The sequence below is a fragment of the Pyrus communis genome, chromosome 4 (genome assembly GCF_963583255.1).
Source record: "Pyrus communis chromosome 4, drPyrComm1.1, whole genome shotgun sequence".
Taxonomy (NCBI): domain Eukaryota; kingdom Viridiplantae; phylum Streptophyta; class Magnoliopsida; order Rosales; family Rosaceae; genus Pyrus; species Pyrus communis.
The window spans coordinates 8,986,244-9,002,645 of NC_084806.1; the positions used below are offsets into that span (position 1 = coordinate 8,986,244).

At 35.7% G+C, this 16,402-nt stretch overlaps 1 protein-coding gene across 1 annotated transcript; it reads right to left on the reverse strand.

The window, feature by feature from the left end:
- Positions 1-689: 689 nt before the first annotated feature.
- On the reverse strand, positions 690-12,858 carry LOC137731649 (E3 ubiquitin-protein ligase UPL6-like). The gene is made up of 26 exons (XM_068470821.1): positions 12,412-12,858; positions 10,929-11,026; positions 10,689-10,816; positions 9,776-9,887; positions 9,004-9,184; positions 7,727-7,909; positions 7,432-7,614; positions 7,010-7,091; positions 6,736-6,857; positions 6,316-6,620; positions 6,061-6,157; positions 5,690-5,830; positions 5,419-5,502; positions 5,272-5,358; positions 5,024-5,164; positions 4,634-4,759; positions 3,907-4,005; positions 3,758-3,825; positions 3,595-3,661; positions 2,762-2,932; positions 2,588-2,677; positions 1,919-1,999; positions 1,679-1,752; positions 1,476-1,547; positions 1,276-1,365; positions 690-1,176 (listed from the first exon to the last, which is right to left on the reverse strand). Exons 1-26 carry the CDS (start codon positions 12,568-12,570, stop codon positions 1,110-1,112), a joined length of 3,108 nt encoding a protein of 1,035 aa, XP_068326922.1. The 5' UTR covers positions 12,571-12,858; the 3' UTR covers positions 690-1,109.
- Between the last annotated feature and the right edge of the window lie 3,544 nt (positions 12,859-16,402).

Here is a 16,402-nt window from a genome sequence, read left to right on the forward strand (position 1 = left end):
TTGTTTGACGTGTTTAATTCAATAGCCAAAGATAAAAAGATATGTATAGCTTAAATTAGTCTTTTTTTCAGGATAGATTTAATTACTTGAAATCGGAGGAGTCATGAATCGGTATAAAAAGATGGGGATGTGAAGGATGCAATGAACAACTTTAAGCAACCAATCCGCAAATTGCATACTTAATGATTTAGGTTTATCATACCCAAAAATCAATGAAGGATTCACTTATTTGTTCATTTTTTAAATATTAATTAATGCATGATATAACATGAATCCGTATAATACTTATCATTTCGTAAGTCTTAGCTGAGTTTTGGTTTTTGTAAAGGCATGTACCTATGTAGACTCTTGTGCCATTTAAGTTAACATTTAGGAAAAACACATATTTTTCCCATTTAAATAACATCACAAACTTAGTAAAATCCGAATTTCACTTTGTATGATGGATTCATGGAAACCACATTCTCATTTGATTTACACGTCAATTTGCAAAGCGGACAAGAGCCCGTTTGGAAGTATCGGCGCCTAAAAAGAGAAAAAAATAACGTCAAGAGATGGAAGGTGAAAACTCAACTATGGCACATCTCTAAAGAGCAGTCCCGACGTTCCGCAGCTTTACCCACAACACACAGTGGTGCTAAGGAAATAACTTCAGAAAATTTTACATTCCTCGTCTTACAAAACACGACTTCATGGCAGGATGCAGCAACAGCCCAGCCCTGATTATTTCTGCAGATGATTGATCATGTTCAACAAGAGGAATTAAAAGCACTTTCTATTTATACAATAGCCTATCGATGGGGAGGAAAGCCATTCAGGACTGGCCAAGATCTGTATGTATAATCTGTAAACTTAACAAAAGCTGTTGTAATAACTTTGGCAGATCACCCCCACATATTTACATGTCAAATCGGGAGCTTGCCAGATATACAAATATCTACACGCCATCAAGTTTTGAGCTTCGCTCTATCGGCCTTTTTAAGTCCTTTGGGTTATTACGCAGCTCGGGTTAAAAGCAGGGACATAAACAGGGTATGATGTGAACTGTCTCCGCCCCACAGAATGACGCATCAGAGGATTGGGTGCACAACCAGAATGCACAGTTTCGATCAGCTCAAATCAAAGCCGGCATCTGCGCTTATAGCATACATCAATTTTGATTCCAGTTGCTCCTTACTGCATCATAACAAGGAAGCACTTTTAGAAGAAGAATACAACTAACAAACAGCTTATTTGCTTCTACAACGGAAAAAAATAAAGAGAGAAACAGCAAACCTTCTATATGGTGGAAGCTTTAGGAGATTCATACAAGTGGCTGCAGTCGGTAATCGTTCAAGAGCTCCTTCAGCTCCATTGCCACCAGCCCTAAGGAAAGAGCAGAAAAATTTAGTAAAACAAACTTTATCAGCCATTTCGCCCGGATGAAAAGAAAAAAAAAAACTCTAAAATGATATAAATCTTTCATGAACTCTTACCTCTGTATGCAAAACAATGGTTCCAAGTATTTGAATCCAAGCAGAGGTCCTCGAGAGCACCCGGTCACAAATCTGGATGAAAAATAGTGTGGTCAGTATCTCTCCCGATGTTCATTAACTTCAAATCCAATTAAATACAGGAACTTGCAATAACCAACATAAACATATGTTCGAGGGATTTTGTGATGGGTACTAAAACTCACTTTAGAAATTTCTTCTGATTTTCCAATGAAAAACTTTTCAGAACTTCCCAGAACATGTCAATGACATAATGCTCCTGTCAAAAACAAATAACAAGCAGTAAATCAGTTGCGTGAAAATGTAATGAAAAAGGTTGACAACCAATGACTGGGTTCATCTAGAGCTACATTTATCCATGCAAACGGTGATTTTATATGTCCCACAAGAACACAAATAAGCCAAACAAATGTGAAGGAACTTACACTATGATAGCCACCCACATAGTTTGCGTGCATCCGTAGGTCATCAACATCCAGGCTGTCAAGTGAACCTGATATCAGAAGCTGTAAAAACAAAGCGGGTCAAAAGAAGAGGACAGTTACGCATAATTGCCTGTGACAGTGGAAAATGCGTGCTAAGTGTATATTACAGATGCAGCCACTTCTCAAACAATGGAATGATAAAACTTTCGCTTCCTAATAAAAATTTTCTTCAGGCTTTGACTAGGAGAAAAGGTCCAGAATCAGAATGGAACAACGTGGATCTTACTCTAGGTTCCACCCAATAGAAACTTTAAAGTTGCGCCAAGCATGCCACATACAACATCCTGCATTGCCATGGCGGTACTCTTGTACAGCATAATGTGTACCAAAATATTCTCCTTCTTAAAAAAAGGTTTCCAATACCGGAAAGCATAACAAAAAATAGCGCACATGGTATGCCCTTGCAAAAACCTCACAGTAAGCATTTGTAGCATCACTAACTCTTAAATGCAATATGACATCACAACTATATTGTCAAATTGGACAGAATGACTTAAGCTTGTTTTAGTTTATTGATCTTAGAGAACCGGCAAAGAAGAAGTGAGCATACTCAGGTGATTTCATGCAAACAAACCCTAATCAACAAAGCCAAAGGGTATACGAATATACCTGAAGTTCATGCTCATTAAACATATCTATCCAATCTTTCTGTATAAGCTGCTGAAACCCCCTTAAGAAATGTGAACTTTGTTGACGTATCTGAAATTGATCATTTGTCATGTTTCACATAAGGAAGCTACGTCATCATTTGGAACAAGGGTTCAAAATGGAAAGTTGCACTACCTGAAAGTTCAAACGATGGTTGGCAACAAGATGAATAAAGGTAATGACATTCTCATTAGTGACACGTAGGTTTTTTCCCCCGGGACGCAGCTCCTCTTCTGTTTGCACTCCATATTCATTATTTAAAATGACAAAGTACAATTCTAATTCTGATATATAACCTTTATAACGCTGCAGATATAAATCACAAACAGGAAGGAGTCAGCTCTAGATGCAACTAAACAGGAGCCACACTTTAATCTGAAGTGCAGATGAGAGAGAGTTGTTGAGTCAAGTGCTTTCCATCAAGCATGATTATAGTATCCAATCCAATAATATGTAGACCAAGAATAAATTTTCGTCGAAGCCAATGACTGGAGGGTGAAATTCAGTTGTGAAAAACAAAAATTTATAAACAGATACTGTGAAAATTGACATAACTGAATGCAAATTTGCAATTCATACCATTGGATTCCTAAAAGAAATATCCATTCCATAGGACAAATCTATTTCTAAATCCAACAGTACATTGTACAAATATAAAGATTAGAAAGTATTTTTGTTTATAAATTGAATATTAGAGAACTTCATCAATACCGAGGTTCCAATAAAGCTTGGTGCATTTATGAAATTCCATTTCATCGACTATGTTAAATCCATATTATCAATCAATGGAATGCTTGCTCATACAGCGAAAGAAGTTAGATGTGAATGTAATTAATTTCTTTAAACCGAGTATTCGCAACAAGATGTTGGGTTGTGTGGTCTTTTCTTAGAATCGTGTCCATAAAAGAACGAGCAGTCAGTAAAAGCTACAATGTATCAGGAGGCATATTTAGAAAGCACTGGGTTACCTTCAGGAAAATAAGGTGACGGTACAACTCTGGGTCCAATGAAGGCAAATCATTTAAATAGTTGTACCTAATCAACAAAAAGAAAGAGATTTCTAGTATTAACATTGCAGCATGTTGCAAATGGTATATCAACAAGATTTTCTCAGAGAAAACATGCACTTACTTTTGTTTTAATTTGCTCAGAAAAAACGTTGCAAATGGTATATCAACAAGAATCCCCTCAAACATGGCCTGTAAGGAGTCAAACATGTGATACCATGAAGAAGCACCATATGAACTAAAAGTCTAAAACAGTATACTAATTTTTTATACCTTTGCAAGAAGAATCCCAAGAAAGTGAAAGAATTGGAGATGCTGTTCGTGAATCATTCCTGAACCAGGACTAGGGTAGAGTAAATGATCGGATGTTTCCTGGATTACCAAGCAAAGCAGGAGGAGGAAAACAAATAAGCAAAATCAGCATAAATATAATTTACCTAAGTCTACCTGTCTAGGTGTGAATATAATAATGCCAACAGCATAATCAAGATCTAACACTTTCTCTTGTCTGATAATTGTGAGTCAGCTTCTACCAGAATTTCGAGACATATCTTCTTTTAGTACTGGACGATGATTATCTTATTAGAAAGCATGATATGCAGTTCTAACCTCTGTTTCCACTTAATTTTCGGACACATCACACTCACACGACGGCACACAGGATCACTTGACTTTCATCAAATGTTCTTGTAGTGATTGTTTCTGCTACATAGAGGTTTACTCGGACTGGAGGAGGGATTTAAATTTTGTCTTGAAAGTGGGGATAAATGTTCACTACCGCTGAAGCTACGAGCCCTCGGATTCTATTGTTTGATGAATGTAACTTTGAAATGTGCAACTGTTATGTACGTTCTTTTGCATAATTCAGAGTCATAGCTTGTAACAAGTGCCTAATTTAACTGTGGATAGATACTACAGGCTTTAGAAACATAGATGTTTTTTAAGAAGAAACGATAACAATTATTAAAACAATAGCATGAATGAAAGAAAACATTCTAACCTTAAACAATCCATACTGAACATCAAAGGCTGCTCGAGTTATGTTCTCCATAAAGTCTTTGAAAATCCCGCCACCATCAATTCCAGCCTCCTCAACCCCAAATTCATTTACAAACGTTACACGAATCTGCAAATAGACAGATCAAGGTGGTAAGGCGGTTATTGTGGTATTGGATAAGAAGAGGAGAGGATAAGTGCTTGCTAAAAATAGGCAGACAATCACTTCTCCGAAAATTCAGTGCCTATTTGACCCCAAAAAGCAATCAGCAAAACATTACGAGGTAACTATTTTTGGTTTGGTAGCAACCATAGCATTCATAGTATTGTCAAACACACTCCCAACCACAACCTTCATCAATTGAATGTATACAAACAAAAACAGATGCATTACCGGTCCCCGAAGATCATCTTCAGACAGCGCACTCATTTGGTCATAAGCATCTTCCAAGATACGATCCCGCCGTATTCTGAATCGGTTTCTGGTAAACACAGAATTTGACTCATGTCTTTGTCTAGCTGCTGCCAATTGTGACTGACAAAGTGGTTTGAATAAACTGATTAATTTTTTTTCAACATGACAAGACTTTAAGCGCATAAAGATCGGCATATCGTTTTTCCTCTAACAACTTAAATACTTACAGTGAATATTTTAACTCTGCTTGTGAATGGTACCAGGAAGGGAGCTTGCTTCATGATGTCATTTGCTCGGGTATTTTCTATTACGGCCTGAAAAATAAAGACATTAAAACCAGTGCTAGCAAGATCTTGGTCCTAGGAAATGTTTACCTGTGTAATAAAGAACTCATTAACACCATCAGCATGAAAGTCACTGGGGGATGTGAATTCTCGTCTATTGTTCCAATCTTGCAACTACACAAAACAAATTGGAAAAACAAAATGTGTAAGATTTCCTGTTCATTGTATGGGGGGGCATATCTCTACAAAGAGAACCAAAAATACACAACCTGCAAAGGAGAGGGCAAACACAAAATGCACAACAAGAAGGGTATATCCTTTTCCAAAGAAAACAGACGCAACATATATAGCTTGTTAATACCTGGGAGAGGAGTTCAGAAGCTACAATGCTAACTCTATGTTGAATTAACTCCACAGGGTGCTTCTTAGAAGAGGTGGTTGTGACAGGTTTCGAAGAATTACTAGGAGCCGTAGGATTCACCCAAAGAAGTTGCCATAGGGCCTGCAGAAGAAAGAAAGTCCAGATAATGCATCTATTCATTTGAAATTACAGAGTAAACATGACAAATCAACACTAAGTGCAGAATTAGCAATCAATACAGTTTTATACATCTTGTTTGTCATACACAGAAAACAACTGATTAGTCTTACAGACTACATTTAACCAAAGGACAACCACAAGTCATTTCTACAATGAACATCATTCTTTTGATCATTTTACTACAGAATTACCTGTCTGAGTATGATAACTAGGTATCTGATATCCTTCAATGATAGTGGCTTCTCCTGCTCATAGAACTCCTCATTATCAACTAGTGTAAGCATGTGCCTGATCCATAACAAAAGGGAAACAGACAAATCACAGGTAATCCCATGTCAAGCTGCTACACGATACTCTAGGATCACCCCAGAATACATAAAACTAACTTCACACCACTAAAATATATATAGACAAAGATCCAAGCAAAATTAAGCAGGGACTATTACTTGTACACAGGACAGAATACAGCCAAAGGTAATAGCCAGCCAGGTGGATCTCCGGGCAGCAGATATGCCAACTGCTCAGATACTGACTGCCATTTCTGGTTTTCATGGCACCGTTTCATAAAATTCCAAAGCACCGAAACAAGTTCCGTTCTATAAGCTAGTATAGTCATGATTCTCTCCAGAGGTAAGGTGTTTAAAGTAACATGTAGAAAAGCACAAGCCGCACCAACAGCTGACACCTCTTTATCATCCGGTCTGTGGTGCAAGCCACTGGAAAGTGAAATCCCTCCAAACAAAACATTTGTCTGCTCAAAGCATTAAACAACAAATCTTGGTTAGAGTTTAGTGGTAAAGACAAATTTGCTTAATATAATTGTACTGGCATGGAAAATAGAAGTACATAATATCAAGATAGCTTACTAATTGTAGAAGAAAGCGCGGATCTATGGCATCACATATCTGTCGTTCTAAATCATTATTCAAACAAACTTCCATTGTTTCTATATCATCTCCTTCAATCATATCATCATCACCCATAGAATCTGAAAATCACCATATGTATGTACATATGCAATAGAGAATTTAAGTATGCTACACAAATTAAAAAATTGAACAGAAGATTATAGATGGAGACAACTTAGAAAAATGAAAGTACAAAAACAATAGTAAGAGGGCAATAAAGTACAATGCATACCTTCTTTGCTTTCTCTATTTGATGATTTCATTGAAGGAAGGGCCTCCAACAAGAATGTTGCGACGCCAGCAAGGTCTAAAGCCTGATATTAGAAAGAATACATTCAATCAGGGATCAAAGCCATGAAAATGGATGAATTAAAAATAATACATATATGTAATGTATGCATGTGTATGAGTGAGCACAATGAGAAACTTTAAATACTTATGAGATTAAATTATGCATTGTCAAAAACCTATCACTTGTACAAAGTTAATCTTCCAATTTTCGCAATAGTAGATCACAAAGTATACCTGTTGCTGAAATTGAACCTAAGATCTCCCTGATTTTTGAGCACATAAATTTATGCAACAACTTGAACAAAACATGCTAAACAACCAACATGTTGCCATTTCTAATTCTGATAGCAGTCCGGTATTTACCATTTGAAATGAGCAATCAGTCTGAGACAGAGCGACCCCGGAAGATTCCAATATATTTCCAATAAGGCATGCATAACCGGGTAACTCAACTGATGCATCTTTCGGAAGTACATCAGCATGATTTTTCACACAGAGTGACATCTGATTAATGTAATGCTGGCTCAGCCCTCGTCTTGCAAAAACCTAAATGAAAGAGATTACCTTAATTGCAGAATGGTATAATATGCCCAGGAAAAAAAAAAAAAAAAAAAAAAAACGCTTCAAAAGACATAGGGACCAAGTCATTCAAGTTTACCTCTCCTAAGTAGGGGAATAGCTTCCATACAAATGGAACTGTAAGAATTTGAGATGAAAAACTCCAATGTGGATCGATGTTTGGGCACGTACATGGCTCCTGACCAATGTGAGAAATTACAACAGCAAGACTACGCTCCAACGATGACACTCTGCCAATGTAGTTATGAGTCTTTATACTTTCCTGCACCCCATTACTCGTAGGTTTAGGAGATGAGTTCACTCATGTGTGAATGCCAACATCGAGTAAATGACAGATATCCAGAAACAGATAAAACTAGAAAAAAAATCAGGAAAAATACATAACCAAGTAAGTTGAACAAAAAATATTAAACAAGTGCTTTCAGCTAACTTTCTATAATAATGGGAAAGCAGATTGGTGATTTGAAGCTAATTGAGGGATGAGAAGGTGATCCCCTGTCATCTTCCGTATTCACTTTTGTTATAGATGTTCTGAGTAGCTTCTTTGCGAGAAACCTTAGTTTCAGGAATTAATATTGTAGGGAAATGCAAAGCTTGACAACTAGGTTTGGGGTTGGGTGTAAGATTCACCAATAACTTATTTCGGGTTAGAAGTAGGTGTTAAATGATGATAATTTCTTGATTGATTTAAATGCCTTTAGTTTGGGAATATTGTATTAGTTTCTGTTTACAGCTTTATATCATGTAATAAGTTCAGCCTCTTAGAGAGAAGAATATACAGAAAAAATTCTTAGTAATATTTTGTTGTGGAGCCTATCTGATTTAGAGTAGGTTCTAGGTTTTCTCTGAGTCGATGCATCATGGTAGAACTGTGGTGTCCTGTTGCCAAAATCTTTTTCAGTATTTTTTTTGTTGATTTTCTGGTTGCTTGGCTTCTGTTTGATCTGTCTTGGGATTTCGAAATGTGAGAAAATTCAGAAATTTAGCCCATCAAATTGAATGCAAAGAACTATTTTTCGTGAGTTTCAGTTTCATATGTTTGTGCGGAAGCAGCTGTAGGGAAATATTGATGGATCCAATCCGAAGCCAAATGCAGAAACTGATAATATTGAAATGTCAGAAAATTCAGAAATTTAGCCCAACAATTAGAAACAGCTCTAGAACTAATAAATTTTGGTTACTGTTGACCGAGATGTGGCCAAACCTTCATAGGTTTCCTTAATGGTTCATACTTCGTAAAAAGAAAGGGGGGTTTGCTACATCATTTTTCTTTGAAAAGTGATTTGGCTTGTGGGGAAAGCCTCTCCTGTTAAAACAAAAGCCATTAAGTATGGACAGCTGGAATCAGATGCATACCTTTCCTGTTAAAATAATCTCTCTATACAGGATAAAAGCCTTTCTCTGGAAAAGATAGCCAACTGTCTCACAAGCCCATGGAAGCTTGGGATCTATCAATAAAACTAATGCTTCTAACAGTAAAGTTGTTGACGTGGTCGCCTCCTCAGGGGCTGCAAAAAGTTGATCCTTCAACTGATTTCTGTCCAATAACACAGTTCAATAAGCAGCTATGGGTATCAAGCAACTCAAAAACCATATATGTATAGGATATCAGAAACCAACAAACCCATAGAATTAAAGTTTATACGCTACTTCTAAAACAAATTTGCAGATGACTCCTTTCTAGCATGCATGAAAGTCGTGTGAAATGCATATCATCAAGTCCAACCCAACAACCAGAACAACAGAATCAGTTCAGCCATTATAAATTACACAGGAATAGTATGCCATACACTTGCAAAGTTAAATATATCTGTAAACGCAAAATTACTAGAATTTGAATGTCTTCCATGACTTCATGTGCTATTAGATGCAAAAGAGACGTCATCATTCCTTAACCCACCCATTAATAGAAAAGAGTACAATGAGAACCAAAATAATGACTTGAGTAGTGATTTTATATAAGAAATCAATCAAGAAATGAGATGCTTATAATATAATTGAGCTAGGCATAACAAAAAAAAAAAAAAAAAAACACATGAAATCGAGAAAAATACCAAATTAGCGGTCTAAATCAGAAGAAAATGACCAAAAATATAAAACAAATTCAAAATAAGTTGATGCAGCCAACCTGTTTTGATGAACAGCCTTCATACAGATATATGCAAGTTGCTTCACTCTGTGTTTCACCAAAGCATGCTTGGACGAATAATCCATGCCTGCAACGAGGCTAATAATATCCCCTGTTTCATGATCAGATTTTGTCAGCAACACCAAAAATGTGCTAAGCAGTGTGACACAAGCAGAACCTCAAGACATCTTCATTAAATCTTAAAACCAATGTTATAATTGTACAAAACTTAAAAAGATGTGCTTCCTTGACTATTTCTTCATAGTCAATTTTGAACTTATTCATCAGATAAGAACCAGATCAATACCACACTTATAGCCAGCTCCGTACTTATCAAATACAACATGGATCAGGGTTTAATGTGAAGACAGGCTAGTCATATCTCTTTAAACCACAGTCAACTGCACGAAGTCATGGACAGTTGAAGATCCTTAACGGAAGAATTGGCATGTTACCTTTGATCACTGGTTGGGTAACCAGTGATTTCCAATCTAAATAATTCTGGATTATAGAAAAGTGTTGAAGGTTTCAGGGTTTTAATCATAAAAAGTCATTATAAATTAGTTCTATCTTTGTCAGATTCTTATTATCTTACAATCAACCAAGTCATTAAACCCCTCTTAAAAACCAAAACAAGCCTATTCAGCGGCCTTGCACATATACTGTCAATTATTCATTACTTGGGCATTTGGGGGAGACAGACGGGTCTCAGGTTAAGTCTTAAAACTACATGAGAAGGGAGAAACTGTGATAACGATCCCTACACTAAAATGAGAGTTCCAGAGAAAGATCACCCCCAAACAGAATTTACTAGTGGAGTATAAGTTTTTTTGAGAAAAAGAATTTATTATGTGAGGTATATTTATCACATAATTTCTTGTACAGACAACTCTTCATAAAAGAATAAACTTACCTGTCTCTCTGACAAATTGATGAAGCAACCGGCACGTCTCCACAAGGATAGAAAAATCACCAACACTTCGAGCATCAAAGAAGAAAAGTAACTGGCGGAGAAACTCTGAATCAGGACCAAAACTAAATCTGAATGCATAGGGACAATTTGAAGAAGGTCATGATGCTTAAAACAGAGCCTCAATTAACAATAACTAAGACAAAAGTGGAATATAACGGATAATAAGGATCCAAATCTAACCTGTCCACATTCTGGCAATGCCTCCCATATCTTCCATAGAACTGCTCACGCACCTTAGAATGTTCAGCCGCTGCCACCTTCCTCCCTCTAAAGCATTTCTGTAGCTAGTAATTAGTCAACACTTGAAAAAAAAAAAAAAAACTCGAATGGATAGTAAGACATGCTACACCTGATCTTAGCCAAACGGCCGAGACAACCTATTTCAAACAAAAAGCAATCAAAAAGTACTCATCGACTACTAACATAAGTGACTGGGTAGAGACATCATTTGTATATGGATATCCAGTAACGTGCAATATAAGTCTGAATTGTCTAATTAACTGAAAATTCACCTTTTCATATGCTTCAATAGATATTATAGCTACATGTAATAATTTCGCAAATACAGCACTAAAGGATAGATGATCACTCCATTTATTACCTCGATGACATCAAATCTATGTCATGCAAATTTACTTAGCTTTATTGACCATTCAGAACCTAAATAGAAAAACGCAATAAAGAAAGGGTAACTAGAGACAGAAGAATGGGAATCTTTCTCCTCTACCTACATTAAATGAGAGGAAAGAAAAGGAAAGCCCCTTTAAATACCATAGGAAAGGCACATTAGCACTATTTCAAGCTGTGCTTATGTCTACTTAGCTTTCATAAATATATATTTTAGCACACATTCTATAAAGCTAATATGAATTTCTCGAGTCTCGGTTATGTATACTTCTTCTTTCCAGTTGCAACAATTGAAGACGGATTTAAAACTGGTATCTTCTCTTTACAGGGGACGTGAAACTAAAAACTGAGTTATGCCTCAGACATGCGTAAGCTGTGTATACACCATTACACATTTTCATATAAATTGAAGAAGTTTGGTAAGTGTTTAGTTTTAGGAATTCAACACGTGTTCAAAGTTTCATTCTTCACATAATTATCCATTCCAAGCATAAGATCACTTGTATAAGTTGAAAACTTTGAGGGTGTGCACTGTGATCAACTCATGTTTAGCTGCACTGAGATTTAACTAGTTGACATTCGACCCACAAATCGCTACATTCAGCTATATACTAACCTGGAAAGCACGACTCACTCAATCAACAACAGTAAATAATTAGCCTTCAGCAGTTACAGGCATTCAGGATAAATAGAGATTAGATGACCAAACATATAAACCTCCACCTATTTTCTCGACCTCCAAATAATCTATTTGTATTTCCGAGACAATTAAAAACGTGACATACTCCGTAAACTCCACATATTTCAACAACTATCATCCAATGCACAAACCATTACCAATAACTACCCAAAGAACCTCAATTTACTTTCTTTTACAATTGAAACTACACTGCAGAATGCAGCAACATACATCCAACTAATTAGGTTAAAAACACGATCAAACTGATGAAATTTTCACCAATTCCGTACATTTTCAACTCTCACACACTTCGAGCTAATTCGAACGGCATAGAAAGAAAAATGCAGAAGTCCAAACCTGGATTTTCAACGCGGCGAAGTTCTGCTGCCGTATCCACGACCGGCGGTTGCGTTCCAACCTTGTCTGCTCCAAAAGCTTCTGCCTGTCCCTTTCCTTCGTACTCCGCCCTCCCAAATCAACTCGCTTCCGAGTCGATGAATCGCCCGAGAAGAACATCCTTCCGCGTCGAGTCCGTCAGTTCCAATCCAATCCCAGGCGACGGGGATTGGTTGTGTTGCTCGGTTTAACGCTTCAGAAGGCTGGTTTCAGAGCTTGTGAATGTTTGATCGGATGGATTGAGTGGAAGTAGAATCGGAGAAACTTGGATAAAGAGAGGGGATTGGCGGGTGTATTCGTGGGGAAAGGGAAGAATTTGCGTTTGGTTACCGAGAAAATTAGGAGCGAAATGGAGAGACTGTGCGTATATTTTCTCTCGCTATTTTCTTATTGGATTTTCTCGGCTGGACTTACTGGAGTATGGACACGTCGGCCGCGAAAGAAATTCAGTAACTTTTTATAAAATAAATTAAAGGCTTATTCTTTCCACGCCCATAAATCTCTACCTGATCTCACTTTAGTTCCTAAAACCCAATTTGCATCATTTACTCTTTTAAAACTCATCTTTTACGGTCTAGTGATATTCCTCTTCACGTAAAAATGAGAGGTCTTAAGTCTGAATATCATGTATGACGAATTCAATACCAAATTTGACTATTCATTATGTAACCTAACCGAACTTCTCCTCTTCTTAATGTAAAAATATCTATCTACTCAAAAAACAAAAACAAAACTTAACTTTTACATCACTTTGTCATTTTCCATTAATTCCATTAAAATTTTCATTATTCTCTAACCTAGCATGATCCAGCCCATTTATAGGGATCAAGATCCTCTTTGGAAGCGTTATGTAAGAATTCTAGGAATCAATTCATCCTAATCGTTCATCACACATCTTGTAATCATAAATTATTTTGAATTTTGGCAACGAAACGAAGTTGAGTTTTGTGGGGAGGAATGGGGCTCGGTTCATGTTGGATGGCAAGGTATTTTACTTTTATGATGGTGGTGGACCATGGGAGATTGGGATTACTTGAGAGGACTGGACAAAGTTCTTCATTATTTTTTTCAATTTTTTTTTAATCTTATTTTTTATTCAAAAATAGTTTTTAAATGAAAGAAAGTCTCAAAATTCATTCAAATCTTTAAACAAAATCTATTCAAATCTTCAATCAAACTAAGAATCCTTGAAAATCCATTTGAAAGTTGTAAGAACGGTGTATTCAATTGAGATTTTGAAAGATTTTAATAGATTTATAAATTCATGGATTTTGATGGAGTTTAATTGATTTGTAAAGATTATATGTAAAATTTTGATTCAATTATCTCGAAATCTCATGGCAAGAGATGAGATTTGTAAATGCTTAAAATACACTACGAAATCTCTAATTCCCGCAAATTACTCAACTTTTAAAATTCTTTAAACCTCTGGTGTCACGGAAGGTTATTTTATGAGGTCCCCTTAACCTGGTGTTGTCGTCTTATTGTGTGAAACAAATTGATCTAATCAATATTCAATTTGTAGACTAATTGAATTATCATATTCAAATTACAATTTTTTTCTCCTTGATTTGAATTCTGATGATAACGGTTTTATTTCATGACTTAAATACAAAGGGTGCGAGTTTCTCATTCCATATGGGATAACTTGCTCTGCGAACCATCACACGTTCTATTAAATCTCATCAATCATCTTGTTTTCGTTAGTTGGATTAATAATTTGGTTTTGCATTGTGTTTATTTATTTATTTATGTTTTTACTTTGATTTCTTATTATGAGAAACAGTTTAAGTACATCTTTGGTACTTAACCAACTCAAATTACTATTACCCCTATACATTACGTAATACGTACCTCTAGTCCTTAAAAAATAAAGGAGTACAATGGGTCAGCCCAGCTCAACTAGATCCATTTGACATCTTCACAATCATGTTTCATGTCTTTCTCGTGGTGACACATTTTTAAAATGGTCATGTCACTTATCAAAATAAACAATGAAATGATCATTTAGTAATATAGTCTACTGTTATTCTTCTTCAATTATAAGTGAGAGATCTTATATTTGATTATTGTCAAAGGCGAATTTGAAATATATTACTACTAACTCATTGTGAGACGAAACTCACCCCCTCCCCTTTAGTGGATAATGCCGTTTTCTACAAAAATAAAAATAAGCAAAAATAAAAATAAAAATAAAACAATGAAATGGGCTTACATAATGAGGACTAGATGGGTCCTAAACTAGCCCAGCCCAAATTCACACCATAAAATTGGACAATTATTGGACTTGATCTTTATTTTGACTTTTAGCTCATCATAGCCCAATGGAATGTCCTACAAAATATTTGTTCCCTCCCACTTCCCAAACACAATTGATGGTCTCAAAGTGGTCCAACCACCAATTGACAGAAAAAGTGACAAAAAATGAATTGACGGAAAAACAAAAGCAGAAAAAGAAGGTCAAAAACATTGACCAACGTGTTCATATTATCCTGAGGAGTCATGACTCTTCGTATTCAAACATTCAAGAAGACCACAGACAAGAAGAAAACACTCCTAAATCATCTTTGCCACAGTTACATGTATATATATATATAATACATATATATGCTAAATTGAACACAAAAAGTTGGTTGCATCCCCACCATCATCATCATCATCATCTTCTTCTTCTTCCTCCTTCAGTGTGTCAACTTAAATTTGTAATTATAGTTAGGTTTTTCTGCAATTTTGGAATAGCGGTTGATTAATTCATATCGAGTGCTTAATTAAGTCTAATACATTGAGCAAGATGAACACCTTAAAAATATCAGAACCATCTTTGCTTGATTAGTTTAGTGCAAACTATGCGAAATGCTTCTTGATCTGATTCACTAATTATAAACTTATAATTAAACCCTAATTGAACTTATAATATTGGCTGACTTGTATGGCAAGTTGCTAGTTGACATTTTTGATTATTTGACTGTGTTATTTTAACTCTGTTTTTCAATGAGGGGGGTTGGTGTAGTGGTGTGGTAATTAAAGCTCAGTTTTTTACCTCCTAAAACATGGGGTTTTTTTTTTTTTTTTTTTTTTTTTCTGAATCTTAACGAAACACTTCCGGTAGTATTCACTTTTAACGAAAATGACATGTTTACCTTGAAAATTCACTCCTGGTACTATTCACTTACACATTTCTTTTATCATTTTCATTAAAACTAAAATTTTTGAAGACTTTTTGTTAGTTTTCCTTTTATTTTTCCTACCTAAAACTTTGTTTAGATAATTAACTTTAATTAGGGTGTCAACTCTGAACTGATCATCTTTAATTATTTTTCTAGCTAAATTACTTGATATGTGAAAGCTTTTCTTAGTGGACAAGCAACTAAGCGAAGGCGCTAGAATAATTGGTCATTGTTGATGACTTAGTAGACGTATAATGTTTGTGTGTTTGATTTTGGATACAAAACATTGAGAATCAAACGCATACAAATATCGATTGATATCTTAAAACACACGAGAATCATCTGTATATATAAATGAGCATTCAGTACGGTACATGATAAATGCTCTAAACATAATTGTTGAAACTTGAAACTTCTTTTCTCGTTTAGACACTGTAGAGCATGATGGTTGTACTATTGTTTTACCAACAATGAGGTACAATAAAGTAAGAGAAAATCATGAGAGCTTTAGAATGAGAAGCAAGGATGGCTTGCAGCGTTCACATTTTGGTGGTGCGTGCTTGCTTAAGTTAATTAAAAAGTATTTTAAGGGTTCAAATGTTGGATGAGCATTGCAGGCCCCATGTCTGTGTTGAACACAATGGATCAATGCTGCTGTGCTTTATCCAACAAAATGTCTCTGATATTAATAGATTAATACTAAGGATTTAATAGGATAAGAACTATGTGACAAATTATTTTAATTTATAATTATTAAGAACATGAGAGAGTTCAAAACTATTACA

What these genes read in the sequence shown, in the direction of transcription:
- LOC137731649 (XM_068470821.1), bottom strand. Translation starts at nt 12,570, where the DNA reads ATGTTCTTCTCGGGCGATTCATCGACTCGGAAGCGAGTTGATTTGGGA. An exon ending in CTTCTGAACTCCTCTCCCAG is followed by an intron (nt 5,503 to 5,689) that starts GTATTAACAAGC and finishes TGTTTTGTGTAG; the next exon opens with TTGCAAGATTGGAACAATAG. An exon ending in AATCAGAAGAAATTTCTAAA is followed by an intron (nt 1,548 to 1,678) that starts GTGAGTTTTAGT and finishes TTTTTCATCCAG; the next exon opens with ATTTGTGACCGGGTGCTCTC.